This window comes from Scyliorhinus torazame, chromosome 17 (genome assembly GCF_047496885.1).
Source record: "Scyliorhinus torazame isolate Kashiwa2021f chromosome 17, sScyTor2.1, whole genome shotgun sequence".
NCBI lineage: Eukaryota > Metazoa > Chordata > Chondrichthyes > Carcharhiniformes > Scyliorhinidae > Scyliorhinus > Scyliorhinus torazame.
The window spans coordinates 161,035,961-161,053,770 of NC_092723.1; the positions used below are offsets into that span (position 1 = coordinate 161,035,961).

Genomic DNA, 17,810 nt, shown 5'->3' on the forward strand with positions numbered 1-17,810 from the left:
ACATTACCCGCTTCCCCACTAATATAGCCACCCCCCTGTTTTTCGCATCCAGCCCCGAATGGAACACCTGCCCCACCCATCCTTTGCGCAGCCTAACCTGGTCTATCAGTTTCAGGTGCGTTTCCTGTAACATAACCACATCTGCTTTAAGTTTCTTAAGGTGTGCGAGTACCCGTGCCCTCTTTATCGGCCCGTTGAGCCCTCTCACGTTCCACGTGATCAGCCGAGTTGGGGGGCTTCCCACCCCCCCCTTGCCGATTAGCCATCATCTTTTTCCAGCTTCTCACCCAGTTCCCACGCAGCTGTATCTCCCCCAGGCGGTGCCCCCCCGCCCATCCTCTCCCGTACCCACTCCCCCCTTTCCCCAGCAGCAGCAACCCAGTAATTCCCCCCTCCCACCCCCCCCGCTAGACCCCCCGCTAGCGTAATTACTCCCCCCATGTTGCTCCCAGAAGTCAGCAAACTCTGGCTGACCTCGGCTTCCCCCCGTGACCACGGCTCGCACCGTGCGACGCCCCCTCCTTCCTGCTTCTCTATTCCCGCCATAATTATCATAGCGCGGGAACCAAGCCCGCGCTTCTCCCTTGGCCCCGCCCCCCCATGGCCAACGCCCCATCTCCTCTCCCTCCCCACCTCCCCCCATCACCACCTGTGGGAGAGAGAAAAGTTACCATACCGCAGGATTAGAACATAAAACCCCTCTTCGCCCCACCACTTTGTCCAAACGTTCTTTTTAATAGTCCACTCATTCCAGTTTTTCTTCTACAATAAAAGTCCACGCTTCATCCGCCGTCTCAAAGTAGTGGTGCCTCCCTTGATATGTAACCCACAGTCTTGCCGGTTGCAGCATTCCAAATTTTATCTTCCTTTTATGAAGCACCGCCTTGGCCCGATTAAAGCTCGCCCTCCTTCTTGCCACCTCCGCACTCCAGTCTTGATAAACGCGGATCACCGCGTTCTCCCATTTACTGCACCGAGTTCTCTTCGCCCATCTAAGGACCATTTCTCTATCCTTAAAACGGAGGAATCTCACCACTATGGCTCTGGGAGTTTCTCCTGCTCTCGATCCTCGCACCATAACTCGGTACGCTCCCTCCACCTCCAACGGACCCGTCGGGGCCTCCGCTCCCATTAACGAGTGAAGCATCGTGCTCACATATGCCCCGACGTCCGCCCCCTCCACACCTTCAGGAAGACCAAGAATCCTCAGGTTGTTCCTCCTTGCGTTGTTTTCCAGTGCCTCCAACCTCTCCACACATCGTTTCTGATGTGCCTCCTGTATCTCCGTCTTCACCACCAGGCCCTGTATATCGTCCTCATTCTCGGCTGCCTTCGCCTTCACGACCCGAAGCTCCTGCTCCTGGGTCTTTTGTTCCTCCTTTAGCCCTTCGATCGCCTGTAGTATCGGGGCCAACAGCTCTTTCTTCATTTCCTTTTTTATCTCCTCCACGCAGCATTTCAAGAACTCTTGTTGTTCAGGGCCCCATATGAAACTGCCACCTTCCGACGCCATCTTGGTTTTTGCTTGCCTTCCTTGCCGCTGTTCCAAAGGATCCGCTGCAATCCGGCCACTTTCCTCTCCTTTTTCCATCCGTGTCCAGGGGGAATTCCCTTCTGGTTTACCGCACGGTGTTTTTAGCCGTTAAAATTGCCGTTGGGGCTCCTATCAAGAGCCCAAAAGTCCGTTCCACCGGGAGCTGCCGAAACGTGCGACTTAGCTGGTCATCGCCGCACCCCCATTTTAAATACATTTTTAATGTAGATATGAATCAGGAACAGGAGGAGGCATGTAGTTAAGGTTACTTTTATTAATTTGATACTTCCATCTCTGTTTTAAAGCTCCGTTTTAAAGCTATCAAAATTGTATCTTTGCAGAGATTCTTTTGTCCAGAACACGCAAACTAGTGGCTCAAGTATTGTTTTTGCGGACACTAGTTCTGTTTCAAGAGTGGCAGCGACTTTGTCAAGCAGCAACCTGGTTGAGGAAGAGATGTGCAAGAACATATCAAAGGGAAATGACAGCAACATTTTCTTCCATGTTGGAGACCATGGAGCAAGCCATCTAAATAATGGCAGATGTCAATCACCAGCCTTACTCCCAGGAACAAAAAGTGTCCAGGTGTACTCGTCATTCTCTTTTTCAAAAAATCCAAGCTACGAGTCACAAATGCCCCATGTAGTAAGGAACAAATTGGACCCACTGGTTGAAGCAATGGAAACTGAGGCAGAAGACCTCGAGAGGGATGAGGGAAGAGTAACCAACATCATAGAGGAGATTTCAGGTTCATCTGCCACCTCTAACAATGACTCAAGTCCAGAGGATGGCTCATCATTCACAGATGTACACCCTGAGTCCAAGGTGAGGAAACCGTATACCTTGGGAATGATTTTCATCAAGTTTATCCATTAAGATTTATGTCTGAAATTCAACGTAAGGGATGTTACTGCTGGAGATAAGAAAGCTTTCCTCATGCAATAATAATCAGAATCAGCATTCAACATTCCTAGGGCAGGTACAGCACGTGTTAGATACAGAGTAAAGCTCCATCTACACTGTCCCCATCAAACACTCCCAGGGCAGGTACAGCACAGGTTAGATGCAGAATAAAGCTCCCTCTACACTTTCCCCATCAAACATTCCCAGGGCAGGTACAACATGGGGTTAGATACAGAATAAAGCTCCCTCTACACTGTCAATGTATAACACTCAAAAGTACTATCAACAAAAAGTGAGTTAAAGTTAAAAAGATTTGAAGGATCCTGTGCTTTGAACTTCACTCCCTTATCCCAAATATGCCTTACATACAGCAGATGTGTTTTAAATTGAACTTGTTATGTCTACAGTGTATCTTGAGCATAGAAACCTAGGCCTACATTCGCACACTCCCAGTGAAGTATGAGGGAGTGCTGCAGTGTTGGAAGTGCCATTCCTCAGATGAGACGTTAAACCAAAATCTTCATTCTCAGATTGTCATAAATGATCCTAGGGCACTATTTCAAAGAAGAACAGGAGACATCTCCCCAGTGTCCTACCCAATATTTATTCAAAAATACTGAAGCAGATTATCTTACCATGTTGCTGTTTGGGAGCTTGTTGTGTGCAAATTGGCTGCCATGTTTGCCACATTTCCATCACGCATCAAAAATTACTTAATTGTTACTTTGAATGCGTTGAGCTGTCTAGAGGTTGTGAAAGGCATTGGAGAAATGGAAAGTCTGACCGTCTATTTCTTAGATCCATTTCCACCTCATGCTGCATATACAAATGCAGTTGTGTGAGAGGTCCCTTCAAGATTGGATATTGGACCGGAATACCAGACCAGGAGAGGGCCCATCCCTTACTTGTGAGTTGTTTAAGTCTTTATCATCCTTCTCTATTTTGTTAAATATTTCAGTTGCCTTGTTCCCTCTCATTTCGTACAAAAGAATTCTTTGGTTTAAAAAAAAGCAAGTTGTAAAATTAAATTTGTACCTTTTTGATATTATTCAGGTGCATTTAGCTTGGTGGAGCCTGACTGCACCATTCATATATTCCGTCAGCTGCTTGAGGGAGTGCATTTTATCCACTCCAAAGGCGTTATGCATAGAGACTTGAAGGTGAGTACATATCATTGCGTTCATGCAAGACTTTAACGATGTATAGAAAGAGGCCATTTAGCCTATCATGCCCATGCCTACTTTTTGAAAGAGCTACTCTACTGATTAGTCCCACTCCCCCTCCTCCCCATAGCTGTGCAGATATTTCCGTTTCAAGTATTTATCCAATTCACTTTTGAAAGTTATTGTCGAATCTGCTTACACCACTCTTTCAAGCAGCGCAATCCCGATCACAGCAGCTCGCTGAGTAAAGAAAGAACTCGCCATCTCCCCCTGGTTCCTTTACCATCCTAAATTTGTGATCTCCGGATACTGACCCTCCTGGCAGTAGAAATAGCTTCTTCTTACTTATTCTATTAAACCCCGTCATAATTTTTAACATCTCCAATCGTATCCCCTTGTCTTCCTATGATCTAAGGAGAACATTCTAGTGCCTGGAATCTAATAAGAGGATGGAGGTGACCCTATATGAAATTTCTCACAAATACTGTGTCTGCACTGAGCAATCTCATGAACCTTTAATTTATTAGTTACTCTTTCTAGAATAACCCACAACCCCTTCCTGCTGATATTTATGGTGAAATTAAGAACCACTGTTAGATAACAACAATATTTTATTTTTTAAAAGATGAACCCAGTGTTTCATTTAAACTTCCGGAAAATATTTCGATTTGGTTCACAATATCTTGAAATCCAGTCAAATGCAAGGTGGGAACAAATGACACAACAGTACCATTCTCTGGTAGACCTGAGTTTGTGTCACGAGAGCAAAACCTCAAACATTCCACACATATCATTTCAACAAGGAAATTAATCGATCAAATGATTCACAGGCCACCTGTATTCACCTTTGATAAAGCACTGCAGGGTAGATTTGTGACCAAGATCAGAGCATGTGATAATGGCACAAAGTAGGAAACTGAGTGTAGGGGAAAAAGTTAGTTACTTGGACTGGTAAAAGGTGGGAAATGATGTTTCGTAAAGAATCCTGCTGGGAACACTGCCATTCACCAGTTACTTAAACGACTTGAACTCTGGAATCAAAAGTGAAATTTCAAAATTTGCGGATGACACCAAATTAAGGGGTGAGGTTATTACAGAGGACTAAACAAAATACAGGAAGACATGAATAAACTTGCAGGATGGACATAATCAGCAAATAATCTTCAATGTAGATCAGTATGAGATAGTACATTTTGGTAAAAAGATACTCCTTGGAAAATTAATGTTTCAATGGGGTAGGGGAGACACAGGGATCTGAGGATACAGAGGTAAATTGTCAAAAATAGTAACGCAGGTAAATAAGACTTTTAAAGCAAGGGGTAGAGAATTGAAAAGCAGGAAAGTTGTGCTTCTTCTGCAGAATTTTGGATAGACCCCATTTTTCAGTAGTCAATAATTCTGTTCTCCATAATAGAGAAAGAATATAGAGGCACTGGAGAATTTTGGATTTACAAGAATGATACCAAGATAGGTCATACCTATCAGGAAAGATTGAACAGGCTGGGGCTCTATTCTCTGGAAGGTGACCGAATGGAGATCTTTAATATTGTGAAAGAGTTTGACAGAGGAGACACGGAGAAGATGTTTGTACTTGTGGGGGACACCAGAACTAGGAGCCATAAATATAAATTGGTCATTAATAAATCCATTTGAGAACTCAAGAGAAAGGTTTTGACCCAGAGAGTGGGGAGAATGTGGAACTTGCTACTGCAAAAGAGTAGTTGAGGCGAATAGCATAGATGCATTGAAGGGGAAGCTGGATAAACACATGGAGGAGAAAGTAATAGAAGGATATGCTGATGGGGTGAGATGGAAAGGGATGGGGGTGGGGGGGGGGTTGTCTCGTGTGGAGCATAAACACTGGTTTAGAACCAGACGGGCTGAATAACTTGTTTTTGTGCTGTAAACACCTTATAAATGGTGGAATCTTTTCAAAACTGTTTTACTTTCTGACTGCTCCATTGTTAGAATTATCCATTACCACCAAGTTATGTTAAAAGCCACTCGGACCCAGCACCAATTCCCATCAATGCTTCAAAAAATAAATAAATACCTGCTGGTAAAAGTCTGCGCCCACTCAGAGGTGCATGTGGAGCAGGCTGTTGTCAAGATCGCCTTGACCCTCACGGTCTGGCCATTCTATTGGCTTGACCGCGATCTCTGCCAGTCTCTTTGCATAGTCCTGGTAACCATACACAAACTGCCACACTGAAGTGGGTAGGATCTCTTTGATACGTTGCCTCTGCCGGTGGCCATAGACCTTCCTAACAACCACCCGGCAGAGATCCTGAAGGGCTGGTGGTTCTTGGCTCAGGGCCAGCAGAAACTCCCGGTACTGACGGAATTCTGGGCCGAGCAGTCCACCAGGCAGCTGGCCCCCCTCCTTGCTGGCGATCCGCAGAGGACAGGAGAGGCTGAGCAGTTTGGCCAGCAGGCGGCTGCACCGGAGGTTAGGTTTACGTTCCAGGAAGAGGGAGAGGGGTGACTCGCCCAGCTCTGTGCACAGGCTCAGGTCAGCATCGTGCTCCAGCAACAGGTCAATGAGCTCCTCCCGGCCCCCGAAACAGGCTTCGTGAACTGCTGCCCTCCCATGCTGGTCTTGGGCAACAACACTGGCGCCTGCTGCCAGGAGCACCCGCACACAGTCCAGGCCGGCCCCCAGCTGCTGTGCACCCTTGCCCGAGGCAGCACAGACGGCCAGCTGGAGCGGTGTGCTGCCGCTGCCCGCCACCTTGCTGTCCAACCGTGCCCCCCGGCCAAGCAGCTCCTCCACCATTCGCCGATCCAGCAGCCCACTGGCCATGTGCAGTGGGGTCATACCATGCTGATTTGCTGTTTCTAGGTTGCCGCCGTACCGTGCCAGGATAGCCACTGCCGGCCAAGCCCCATGACGCACAGCCAGGTGCATTGCTGTGTCCTGGCTCCTGCTCTGGGTGGCCACATTGACCTGCACCCCATGCTGACATAGTAGCCGCAGGCAGTATTCAGCCCGACTCTGCATGCCTGCCATGGCTTTCTCGAACTTGGTCTTTGGTACGATCCAGTCCTGGATGATGTTGGGCCAGTGCACAATGATCAGGTGCAGTGCTGTTCGGCCTAAGGCGTCTCTAAGACAAAGAGAAGAGAAAACCCATGAGAATTTTGAGAGTGGGGATTTACATTTATATGGTGCCTTTCACAACCTCGCGACAAATGAATTTCAGAACCACTTAAGCACTTTTGAATTTTAGTCAATTGGAATGTAGGACACGAGGCAGCCAGTTTGCACACAGCAAGTTTCCACCAATAGCAATGTGATAATGACCAGACACTTTTTTTTGTCATGTTGATTGAGGAATAAATATTTGACCTAGGAGACTAGGGACAACTCCTCTGCTCTTGGAAATAGAGGTTTTAGGATCCACCTGAGGGCAGACGGGGCCTGCCTGAGTTTAATGTCTCATTTGAAAGATGGCACCTTTGACAGTGCTGCTCTGGAGTACTTTTATCTTGGAATAGGCAAATGATTTGATATCACATATCTCAATTAATCACATGCATTTTGTGCCTGCAATGTGATTTGTAGCTTAAGTACAGTCATTATGTAGCTTTCAAGAAGCCCAGGAAGTGAATTTCTATAACCCAGCATGGATTTCTAAATGGGAAATAGTGTTTAATTAATAGTGTTTTAAGGAGGTAAGAGAAAGGACTGATGAAGGTAATGTTTTTGATGTGGTGTACTTGGACTTGCAGAATGCATTCAATACAGTGCCACACAACAGACTTGTGAGAAAAGTTATAGCTCATAGAATGATAGGGATAGTAACAATGTGGATACAAAATTGTCTGAATAAAAGGAAGCAGAGTGTAATGGATATTTCTCAGGCTGGAGGACGGTTTGTAGAGATGTTCCCCAAAAGTCCTTTTTGGGACCCTTGCTGTTCCTAATATATATTAATGATGTGCAGGGGCCAATTTCAAAGTTTGCAGATGACACAAAACGTGGAAATATTGTAAACTGTGAAGAGGACACTGTTGAACTTCAAAAGGAAATAAACAAGTTGGAGGAGTGGACAGATAGGTGGTGGATGAAGTTCAATGCAAAGATGTGTGAGGAGATGCAGTTTGATATGGAGGACATGGAGAGGCAATATAAAATAAGGGGTAAAATTCTTGAGGGGGTGTAGGAACAGAGGGACCTGGGTGTTTATGTGCATAGATCATGAAGGTGGCAGGACAGGTGGAGAGAGCAGTTTATAAAGCCTATAATATTCTGGGCTTTATTAATAGGGACTTGGAGTGCAAGAGCAAGGAAGTTATGCTTAACCTATACAAGACACATGTTAGACACCGGTTGGAATATTGTGTACAGTTCTGGATGCCATAACTATAGGAAGGATGTGAATGCATTGGAGAGTGCGCGTGCAGAAGAGGTTTACAAAGATTGTTCCAGGGATGAGAAACTTCAGTTATGAGAATATACTGGAGAGGTTGGGACTGTTCTCCTTGGAGAGAAGGCCAAGAGGAGATTTGATGGAGATGTTCAAAATCATGAGGGGCTGGACAGAGTAGATAGGGAGAAACTGTTCCCAATCTTAAATGGATCGAGGGCACAGATCTAAAGTGATTTGCAAAAGAAGCAAATGTGAAGTCAGAAAAGGCTTTTTCACACAGGTGATTCAGGTCTGGAATGCACTGCCTGGAAGTGTGGTGGAGGCAGGTTCAATCGAGACATTCAAGAGGTCATGCGATGAACAATGTGCACGGGTACAGGGAAAAGGCTGGGGAATGGCACTAAGTCATGATGCTTTTTTGCAGAGCTGGTGCTGATAAGATGGGCCAAATGGCCTCCATCTACACGGTAACAGTTCTGTGAAAATGTCAGTTTCTGGGCAATAATTTGCAACAATAACTTGGTATCAGTCATGGCTCAGTGCAAAGCACTCTTTCGCTTTGAATTGGGATGCTGGGGGGTCTGAAAGGGTAGTAGAGGCAGAATCCCTCATCAGATTTAAAAAGTACTTGGATGTGTACTTAAAGTGCAGTAACCTACATACAGAATACTGGAAAGTGGGATTAGACTGGATGGTTCTTTCTCAGCTGCATCTTTTCAGCATTTTTATAGACGGTCATGGGTTCAAGTTCCACTCCAAAGATTTGTGAGCCACATCTGGGTGATGCTCTACTGCAGTAGGGAGTGCTGCATTGTCAGACTTGCCGAGGTGCCATATGCCCTTCAGATGGATACCAGAGATCCCTTAAGGTGGAAATTTGAAGAGCAGGAGAGTTCGCCCCCGAGTCCTGGGATCAATATTTATCCTTCAACTAACATAACTGAAGAGAAAATATGTTTGTGGGAGCTGTCTGTGCTCAAAGTGGCTGCTGTGTTTCCTACACTGCAGCCGGAACCTTAAACAAAATAATCAATGGCTGTAAAGTTAAGCGTTTTGGGTTGCCCTAAGGTTGTAAATGCAAAGTTATTTCTTTTACTACCATGGCAGCATCATCATTTTGATTAAATATTGAATATTAGTTCTGGTCCACCCCATCCCATCTGCCATCCCATCTAGAAAGACCTCACGCACACAGCTCGAGAACTACCATAACAGATCAGAACGCTTAACTGGATCACTTACCTCGCCTCTATATCAGCCTTTAGTTGAAGTAAGCATTGTAAACTCTTTGCCTTTCTGTATGTTGCAGCCAAGTGGATTGGAAGGATGGCTAATCCCTTAGGATGATAGAAATGTATTACAAATATTAGACTGTTTTGACAAGTATTTGCTTCTTGGAGATTGTCTTAAATAATTGAATTTGCTTAAAATTTATCAGCTTAGGTTACATAGAGAATGTTACGCCTTAATATCTCCGATTTGTTATTGCAACCGCTTTTTCCTTGTTGCCTTTGACATATGCTGGATTACAGATCTGTGTGCCTCGTCAATCCTGTAGTGAAATTCAGACAGTAGCAGTCACAGCTCGCTGTACAATTTTGGTGGGGGAAGAACCAGGACTTCGTCTGATTCCACCCTCATTAGCTGTCTGCATACCTGAATTTACAATGAGGGGTCACGATTGGGAATAGGAACTCTGGCTGACTATTTAATGCTGTTCCTTTCCCCTTTATCATATTTAAAATAGAACACCTCATAACTTCACTCTTGGGATTAAGAAAATTAATCTGGGAGTATTCTCCATTTAAAGGAACTTTTTCTCTTTGAGCCTAATCTTATTGGATAGCTTATGTGAGGAGGCTATTTAGCCCCTTGAGCCTGCTCTGCCATTCATAGAACTTACAGTGCAGAAGGCCATTTGGTCCATTGAGTCTGCACCGACCCTTGGAAAAACCAATGAGACACGCATAGTTGGGATGCAGGCTCAAAAAATGAGGAAGGCTAAATGCTATAATTAGATCATTTTAAAGTCGTCCGTTATAGATTTTATGTAAAAACTCTGATACACTGAAGAGAAAGTGAATGATTGTCTGAATTAATTGCTGGAGTTACCTGAGCTGGCAGTATGGGGAATAAGGCACAGTTTTTCCAGATAGTAATGGGATCATTGATTGGATGGACCTTTAGCAAGCTTTTGATATTCTCTTGGTCTCCTTTCATAATAGCATCGTGAAGCTTGGCATGGAGATCATTAAACTCAGCCTGGCATTCGCACATTTCTGGAAGGTTCTTAAGGAGGTACTTTGTACAAAGTGACTTCAGGATCAGAATATTCCCTGCTCGTGCATTCTTCGTGGAACTGATCTGTGGAAAAACCGATTGTTGTTGCTTAGATGTGATCAGATTAAGAGTCTTGCAGACTCTCTCCTTGCTTTGATGTGTGGGAAAGGTTTCCTGTTAGGAGGCAGCGGTTGGAACCGCACAATTTTGATTTGTTTAGCGTCGCAATGGTAACAGATTGTGACATCACAATCTTCGTGTTCTGTTTGGAATTCAGATTGCAATGTTACACTCCTAAGGTAGTTTTTGGAATTAACGAACAGAGTGACCTGATGCCATTGAACTGATCACATCAAGTAACACCGTGCCAACTGAATTTGTCACGGCAAATACCCATTTAAATACCAAATATGCTCGTCCCCTGCCCCTCCATACCGACCAAGTGCGTACCACAAATTATTTTTTCAGGTAAGAAAGCAGTACAAGGCAGCTACTGTATATTTGATCACCTTCTGATGATTGAAATATTTTGTTGTAGTAGTTATACAATAGAATTTTACAGCACTGGGAAGCACATTCCAATAGCTCTGTAAAAGAATTACTACAATCTGGATCAGATGCTCTCCACTGGTGCTGTAACATTCTACAATTCAAGCCATTAAAGCTACTTAGTTTATGATTAAGACATGCCAAAGTAAGCTACACTCACAATGCTCTCTCTTAAAGCCGAGGAACATTTTTCTCCATGGCTCTGACTACCATGTTCGGATTGGGGATTTTGGACTGGCCTGCAATGACATAATTGCTGAGACTTCCGATCAATGGCCAGCACCAACCAAAGTAACTGGTGAGTATTGCAGATCACAGCTACATTTCGGTGGATGAAAAACTCTTGCTTTCCCCTCCTTGTGGAGAGTAAAATCACAAAGCTCTTAGCAAAGTTTTTCTCCCTGCAACTGAACATTTACAGCACTTTTACAACTCTGGTGGGTGACTGCTGTTGCAATTTAATTATACCAAGTTTTTATTTTTAAAATAAATTTAAAGTACCGAGTTCTATTTTTCCCAATTAAGGGGCAATTTAGCGTCGTCAATCCACGTACAATTTCTGAGGAGAAGGGGACAGCGATAACCCCCTGCTTCTTGGGTTCTTAGCGGGTTATGGTTTGGAAGAACCTCTGACTTCGGGCACCTCTGCCACCATCCCGCAGCTGTTTCCGGAGTTGTTTTCAGGGCCTTCCGGTGGCCAGGGCGGATTAGGGATCTGCACCACCACCTCCCGCTGGCCCGGGACCCCGGGAGGAGCCCGAGGAGATCCCGCCTGTTGATGATCCCGGTGGTGGGATCGAGGCAGGCCCTGGGTTTGTTGGTGGGCCCATGTCGTCCGCCGCACTCAGTGTGGTGGAGGATCCGGGCCCGAAGGGCGACTGTTCAAAGGCTGTCCGCTTCCAGTGTCAGGAGCGGAGGGTGCACATGAGGGTCTCTGCAGTGGGGTGCAGGGCTAACTCGTGCATGACACTGTGTTGCCCCTCACCCCCTCTGGGGGAACTCCCGGAATCTGGCACATCATAATTGAAGACCTAATAGGCCCCCCTCCACCAACACCCTAACTCCCCCCCCCCTCCTCACCATGCTCCCTTCCCTCCCCCCCCCCCCCCCTCCCCCTCTGTTGGTACAGAGGCAAGGGTATCTGGTCTCTCCAGCACAAAGTTTAGTGCGAGTACTGTTTGTTTTTTGTACAACTGTGTTGTAAACTGTTTTAATAATCAGAGTATCCTACCCCCTCCCGTATGTTGGTACAGAGGGGAAGGTACCCTGTTTCTCCAACGCAAAATTAATGTTTGTACGTTGTGATGGGCAGCACGGTAGCATTGTGGATAGCACAATTGCTTCACAGCTCCAGAGTCCCAGGTTCGATTCCGGCTTGGGTCACTGTCTGTGCAGAGTCTGCACATCCTCCCCGTGTGTGCGTGGGTTTCCTCCAGGTGCTCTGGTTTCCTCCCACAGTCCAAAGATGTGCAGGTTAGGTGGATTGGCCATGAGAAATTGCCCTTAGTGTCCAAAGTTGCCCTTAGTGTTGGGTGGGGTTACAGGGGATAGGGTGGAGGTGTTGTGTAGGGTGCCCTTTCCAAGAGCCGGTGCAGACTTGATGGGCCGAATGGCCTCCTTCTGCACTGTAAATTCTATGTACCGTTTGGCCTTGTACAAATGTGATGGTTACTGTTTTAATAAAAAGATATGGCCAATCCACCTACCCTGCACATCTTTTTGGGTTGTGGGGGTGAGACCCACGCAGACACGGGAGAAAGTGCAAACTCCACACGGACAGTGACCCAGAGCCGGGATCGAACCTGGAACCCAGGTCCTCAGCGCCTTAGGCAGCAGTGCTAACCACTGCGCCACCATGCCATCTCTATACCAAGTTTTTAAACTGTGGATTTTAATTTTTTTTGATGTTTCAGGTAATTTATCCCAATTCACAAACAGACATGCATTTTGTTACAATCTAGAAAGAGACCGGTAACTTTTAAAGGGAAATTTGAGCTCTCAGTTATTCATTGAATGAATTAGGCCACAAGATTTCACGGTTTGAACAAAAACCTTTCACTTACAAGAGTTAAACAAAGCCATTACTACTAACAGCAAAAACAAAAAGTGCTGGAAAAACGTTGCAAGTCTAGCAGCATCTAGGAGCGAGAAACCGAGTTAACGTTTCAAGTCCATTAGGACTGTTCTTCGGAAACCGCTAACATCTTCCGAACTACTAAGTTAATATTATTTTGTAAGCACCTATACTTTTACACCCAAAAATCTCAACAGAACACTCTTTTTTTCTACTTTTATTTCCACCCAAGAGTTTCCATTTACCTTACAGTGTTGTAAGGTAACCTTACAGTGTTGTTGGACCAAACCAAGGTGTGCCTACAGCTCTCAGAGATTCACTTTGACTCTCCTCAGTGTTCCTGCTATTTTCTGAGGTTTGAGATTTCTTGGGATCCTTCCACTAGTATCAGCTAGGCAACCTGCCAATTCTCCTTCAACACCTCATGATTGCAGACTCCCCAGCTCAAGCATGGGTCTCACTTGCAATCTCTGTGCAGTGACTTCAAATCTGACTTCTGATAACCAACCTCAGGACATCCCAAAGTGCCTTTCGGTCATTGAAGTACATTTTTAAAAATACATTTAGAATACCCAATTTTCTTTTCCAATTAAGGGGCCATTTAGTGTGGCCAATCCACCTAGCCTGCACATCTTTGGGTTGTGGGGGCGAAATCCACGCAAACACGAGGAGAATGTGCAAACTCCACACGGACAGTGATCCAGAGCCGGGATCGAACCTGGAACCTCAGCGCCTTGAGGCAGCAGAGCTACCCACTGCGCCACCGTGCTGCCCTGGCCGTTGAAGTACTTTTGAAGTGTACTCACAGTTGCAATGTGGGAAACGCGGCACCCAATTTGCGCACAACAGATTCCCATAAACACCAGTTGGCAAAATCAGATAATCTGTAATTGTGGAAAGGATATTGGCCAGGACATCGGGGAGAACTCCCAGTTCTTATTTGAATAGGGGCATACATGGGATATATTCGATCCATCTCAAAGGATAGAAGGAGCCTTGATTTACTTATCCAAATCTAGAAGTTCTGCCAGTGAAGAACTCCCTCATTACTATAGAGGATTCCAGTCTCTGGACTAGAATTGAGCCATGGACTCGGACATTTGTTTCAGTTTTGATCAGAAACTGGGTCAGATAAACATCTTCGCTGAAAGAACCATATTCTTTTTTCAAGAAAACTGAGAGAATTTATATTTATAGAGTGCCTTATCGCACACACAAGTTGATGAATACATTTTCAAAGTGTTGTTATTGTTGTTATGTAAGCACACCGGGCAGATAATGATTAGGAAGCAATGCCCCAACAGCAATTGAATAAATAACTAGACAACTGTTTCTGGTAGTAACGATAGAGGAAAGAATGCTGACCAGGATACTAGGAGAATCATAGAATCTTACAAAAAAATCACCAAATCTTACAACATTTGGCATCCTGGACCAGCTCTTTGAGTTATCCAATTAGTCCCAATCTTCCCCTTATTCATTTTTAAGTATATATCCAATTCCCCTTTAAAAGTTACTATTGAATCTACTTCCACCATCTTTTTAGGCAGTGCACTCCAGAACTTTTTACTCTTCAAATAGTTGTTGTGATCTAGGCAGTACGTACCTCAATTTTTTTTTTTAAATTTTAGAGTACCCAATTTTTTTTTTTCCAATTAAGGGGCAATTTAGTGTGGCCAATCCACCTAACATGCACATCTTTGGGTTGTGGGTGTGAAACACACGCAGACACGGGAAAAATGTGCAAACTCCACACGGACAGTGACCCAGGGCCGGGATTCGAACCCGAGTCCTCAGCGCCGTAGTCCCAGTGTGCCACGTACCGCCCCTATGTACATCAATTTAACGTCACAATTGAAAAATGGCACTTCTGACAGTGTAGCACTCATAGAATAGAATTTACAGAGCAGAAGGAGGCCATTCAGCCCATCGAGTCTGCACCGGTTCTTTCTTGGAAAGAGCACCCTACCCAAGGTCAACACCGCCACCCTATCCCCATAACCCAGTAACCCCACGGGCAATTTTGGACACTAAGGGCAATTTATCATGGCCAATCCACCTAACCCGCACATCTTTGGACTGTGGGAGGAAACCGGAGCACCCGGAGGAAACCCACGCACACACGGGGAGGATGTGCAAACTCCGCACAGACAGTGACCCAAGCCAGAATCGAACCTGGGACCCTGGAGCTGTGAAGCAATTGTGCTATCCACAAGGCTACCGTGCTGCCCCCGTGCACTCCAACAGTGCAGCTTTCTATTAGGTAAAAGGTAAAGTCGTCATTGTCCCAGATGACCATAGGCTGCTTTCCACATTAAGGGGCAGAGCTGACTGGTGGTGATTTAACCTGAGGGTCACCACACCTCAGGTGAGGGGAAAGGTTGAAACGGCGGGGCCTTCGTGAATAACCTCACCTGGTATGTTAATTGAACCCGGGCTGCACTCTGCATCACGAACCAGCTGAGCTAAACTGGCATTCTGTTAGCACTTCAGTGAAATATCAGCCGAAAGTTTGTGCTCAAATCGCTGAAGTGTGGCTTGAACCCGTAACCATCTACAGCAAGAATGCTACCAACTTAATTATAGATGAAGGAAAAATGGGTTAGCTGATTCAGGAAAAGCATCTTGCATTTTGAATTATAATTTTAACCTCAGTTTCATCACTGCTGTTCAGAAGTGTGCGAATGAAATAGCCCCGAGAGTTAATCTGGGCTGCCACTGTGCACTTTCTTACATTTCTAAGCCAAGTACACGTTTGACAATGGAATCATCAGAAAAATTGAGGAAATGCAAGAATGAGATGGATGGTGATAGTAACTTATCCAGTTTGTGAAGATATGTGATGAGGACAGTAATAAACTGACCTTTATTTCAGTTGAGTTTTCTTGTACTCGAGGGCATTATTGACTTTTCTTATTTTCTGTTTACTCCCAGATTCAAAGCATACCACAGGAGTGGGAACTCGTCTATATGCTTCCCCTGAACAACTGAGAGGCTCTACCTATGATTTCAAGGTACAGGTATCTCTTAAAATGTTTAATTTACATTTTCTAATTGTGTATTCTCCAGACCTTGTTAACTAATTGATATTTACAGCTGATAACAAAAATTCAGGATAATTAAAAGGGTTACAAGTAAAAATATCTAATCACTTATTAAATTATTGGGACTCTTCCTCTGCCTCCCTAAAAAAACCCTGTTGAGACTGGGGTCAGTTGAGATTATGTGAGGTATTAAGGATTACAGAATCAAGGCAAGTAGATGGACCATTCACCAGTTGAATAGAAGAAGCCACAAATTTTCCTTTGTTAGATTATCAAGTCTGAATTATTATATTGGGTCCTTTGTTTTTTCATTGTGGTGTTGCGCGCAGGATAGTGCCATCTTCTGTGAAAGTGTTCGAGGCCGCAGGATAATTGAAGTAGGGTGATCAGACAAAATACAGTCTATATGCAACCTATCCTAATCTCTACATAAAACATTGTTTCTTACATATAATGTAAAAATCAAAATGTTCAAGAACCTGAGGAGAATTGGGGGCGATTATCTGCAGTAGATGCAGAGGAGCTTGTGAAATGTAAAATAACAGCACCACCTTTGGTTGAAAAGGGTAATTTCAGTGTGACAGAAGCCGGTACAATTATACACATGGAAATATTAATTAACAATTTAATATCTGAAAAGTGTAACAAATTTGGACAACTGGAAATGAGATTTTATTTATGGGGTGGAACAGTGGTTAGCACCGCTGCCTCCAGCAACCCAGGTTCAATTCCAGCCTCGGGTGATTGTCTGTGTGGAGTTTGCACTTTCCCCCCCCCCCCCGTGTCTGCATGGGTTTCCTCCCACAGTCCTGTTTTCCTGATGCATGTGGCACAAGGGACTCCCCATGACAGCATCAGAAGTTTCTCAGCTATGCCTTCAGTTGCCTGGGCACAAAGCTCTGTGGTTGAAACATTCTTGATGAGATTCAATCGGCGGTCAAAGGAAAAAAGATTAAGGATACTGGAAGTGGGTGATGTAATTTGCTCATGCGGAGGGTGAACTCCAGAAAGGACTGTTTGGTGTGGATGCCTCATGCTGTAATATCTTTGTTTCAATCTCACTTTTAGTCAGATATGTACAGTGTCGGTATCATCTTACTGGAGCTCTTCCAGCCATTCAGAACAGTGATGGAAAAGATAGAGACGCTGACTGCGCTTCGAGAATGCCACATTCCAGGGGACTTTACACAACGGTGGCCTGTACATGCTAAATATGTTAAGAGACTAACCAGTGGAATTGCTTCCTGCAGACCGAGTGCAGATCAGATGTTGGCCAGTGAACTCTTCCATAATTCACCTGAGGTAGGGGTGAAAAGCTTAGTTCTTTAAAGTTGGTTTAGAGAGCAAGGTTAGAAACTCATCCAACACAAACTTCATGTCAGCATTCTTGCTTTTCTCCGTAAGCACCATTGACAAATGAGGGAAAGGGGTTTACAAAAAGGTGATTTCTAAGAATGCAGTTTTGTTAGCACGCCATGAGTTGATCTGGAGAAGTGAGCATTATCCAGTTTCCTCATCGGAGCAATTCAATTTCACATATTGCATTTAATCAGCTTGGGTTTAGTGGATAGCTCCATCTCTTTGTAATAAGGTTGTGGGGTCAAGCTCTACTCCAGGACAACACTCCCAGTGCAACGCTGGGAGAGTACTGCATTGTCAGAGATGCCTTTTATTGCATGAAATTTTAAACTGCTCTTAAGTAGATGTAAAAGATTCTTCAGCCACTATTGTAAGAATATGAAAATTTTCCTTGATGTTCTGGTCAACATTTATTCCACAACCAACATATTAATGATCATTCATTTCATTGTGGGATCTTGCTGTGTGCAAATTAATTATTGCATTTCCTACATTATAACAGTGACTACACTTAAAGTATCGAATTAACTG

General features: G+C 44.7%; 2 protein-coding genes across 3 annotated transcripts in view; one reads left to right on the forward strand and one right to left on the reverse strand.

Annotated features, from left to right (window-relative positions):
- Positions 1–17,810, forward strand: part of eif2ak1 (eukaryotic translation initiation factor 2-alpha kinase 1) — a 55,042-nt gene that overhangs the window by 32,933 nt on the left and 4,299 nt on the right. For both annotated transcript variants that reach the window (XM_072481520.1, XM_072481521.1), the window contains 6 exons: positions 1,876–2,359; positions 3,236–3,344; positions 3,491–3,597; positions 10,980–11,100; positions 15,811–15,890; positions 16,989–17,222. In XM_072481520.1, coding sequence (XP_072337621.1) covers positions 1,876–2,359; positions 3,236–3,344; positions 3,491–3,597; positions 10,980–11,100; positions 15,811–15,890; positions 16,989–17,222 — 1,135 coding nt within the window. The remainder of the gene's footprint in view (positions 1–1,875; positions 2,360–3,235; positions 3,345–3,490; positions 3,598–10,979; positions 11,101–15,810; positions 15,891–16,988; positions 17,223–17,810) is intronic.
- On the reverse strand, positions 4,194–11,125 carry LOC140394543 (ankyrin repeat domain-containing protein 61-like). The gene is made up of 3 exons (XM_072481903.1): positions 10,040–11,125; positions 9,216–9,378; positions 4,194–6,707 (listed from the first exon to the last, which is right to left on the reverse strand). The coding sequence occupies exons 1-3, from the start codon at positions 10,248–10,250 to the stop codon at positions 5,678–5,680; spliced, it is 1,404 nt and encodes a 467-aa protein (XP_072338004.1). The 5' UTR covers positions 10,251–11,125; the 3' UTR covers positions 4,194–5,677.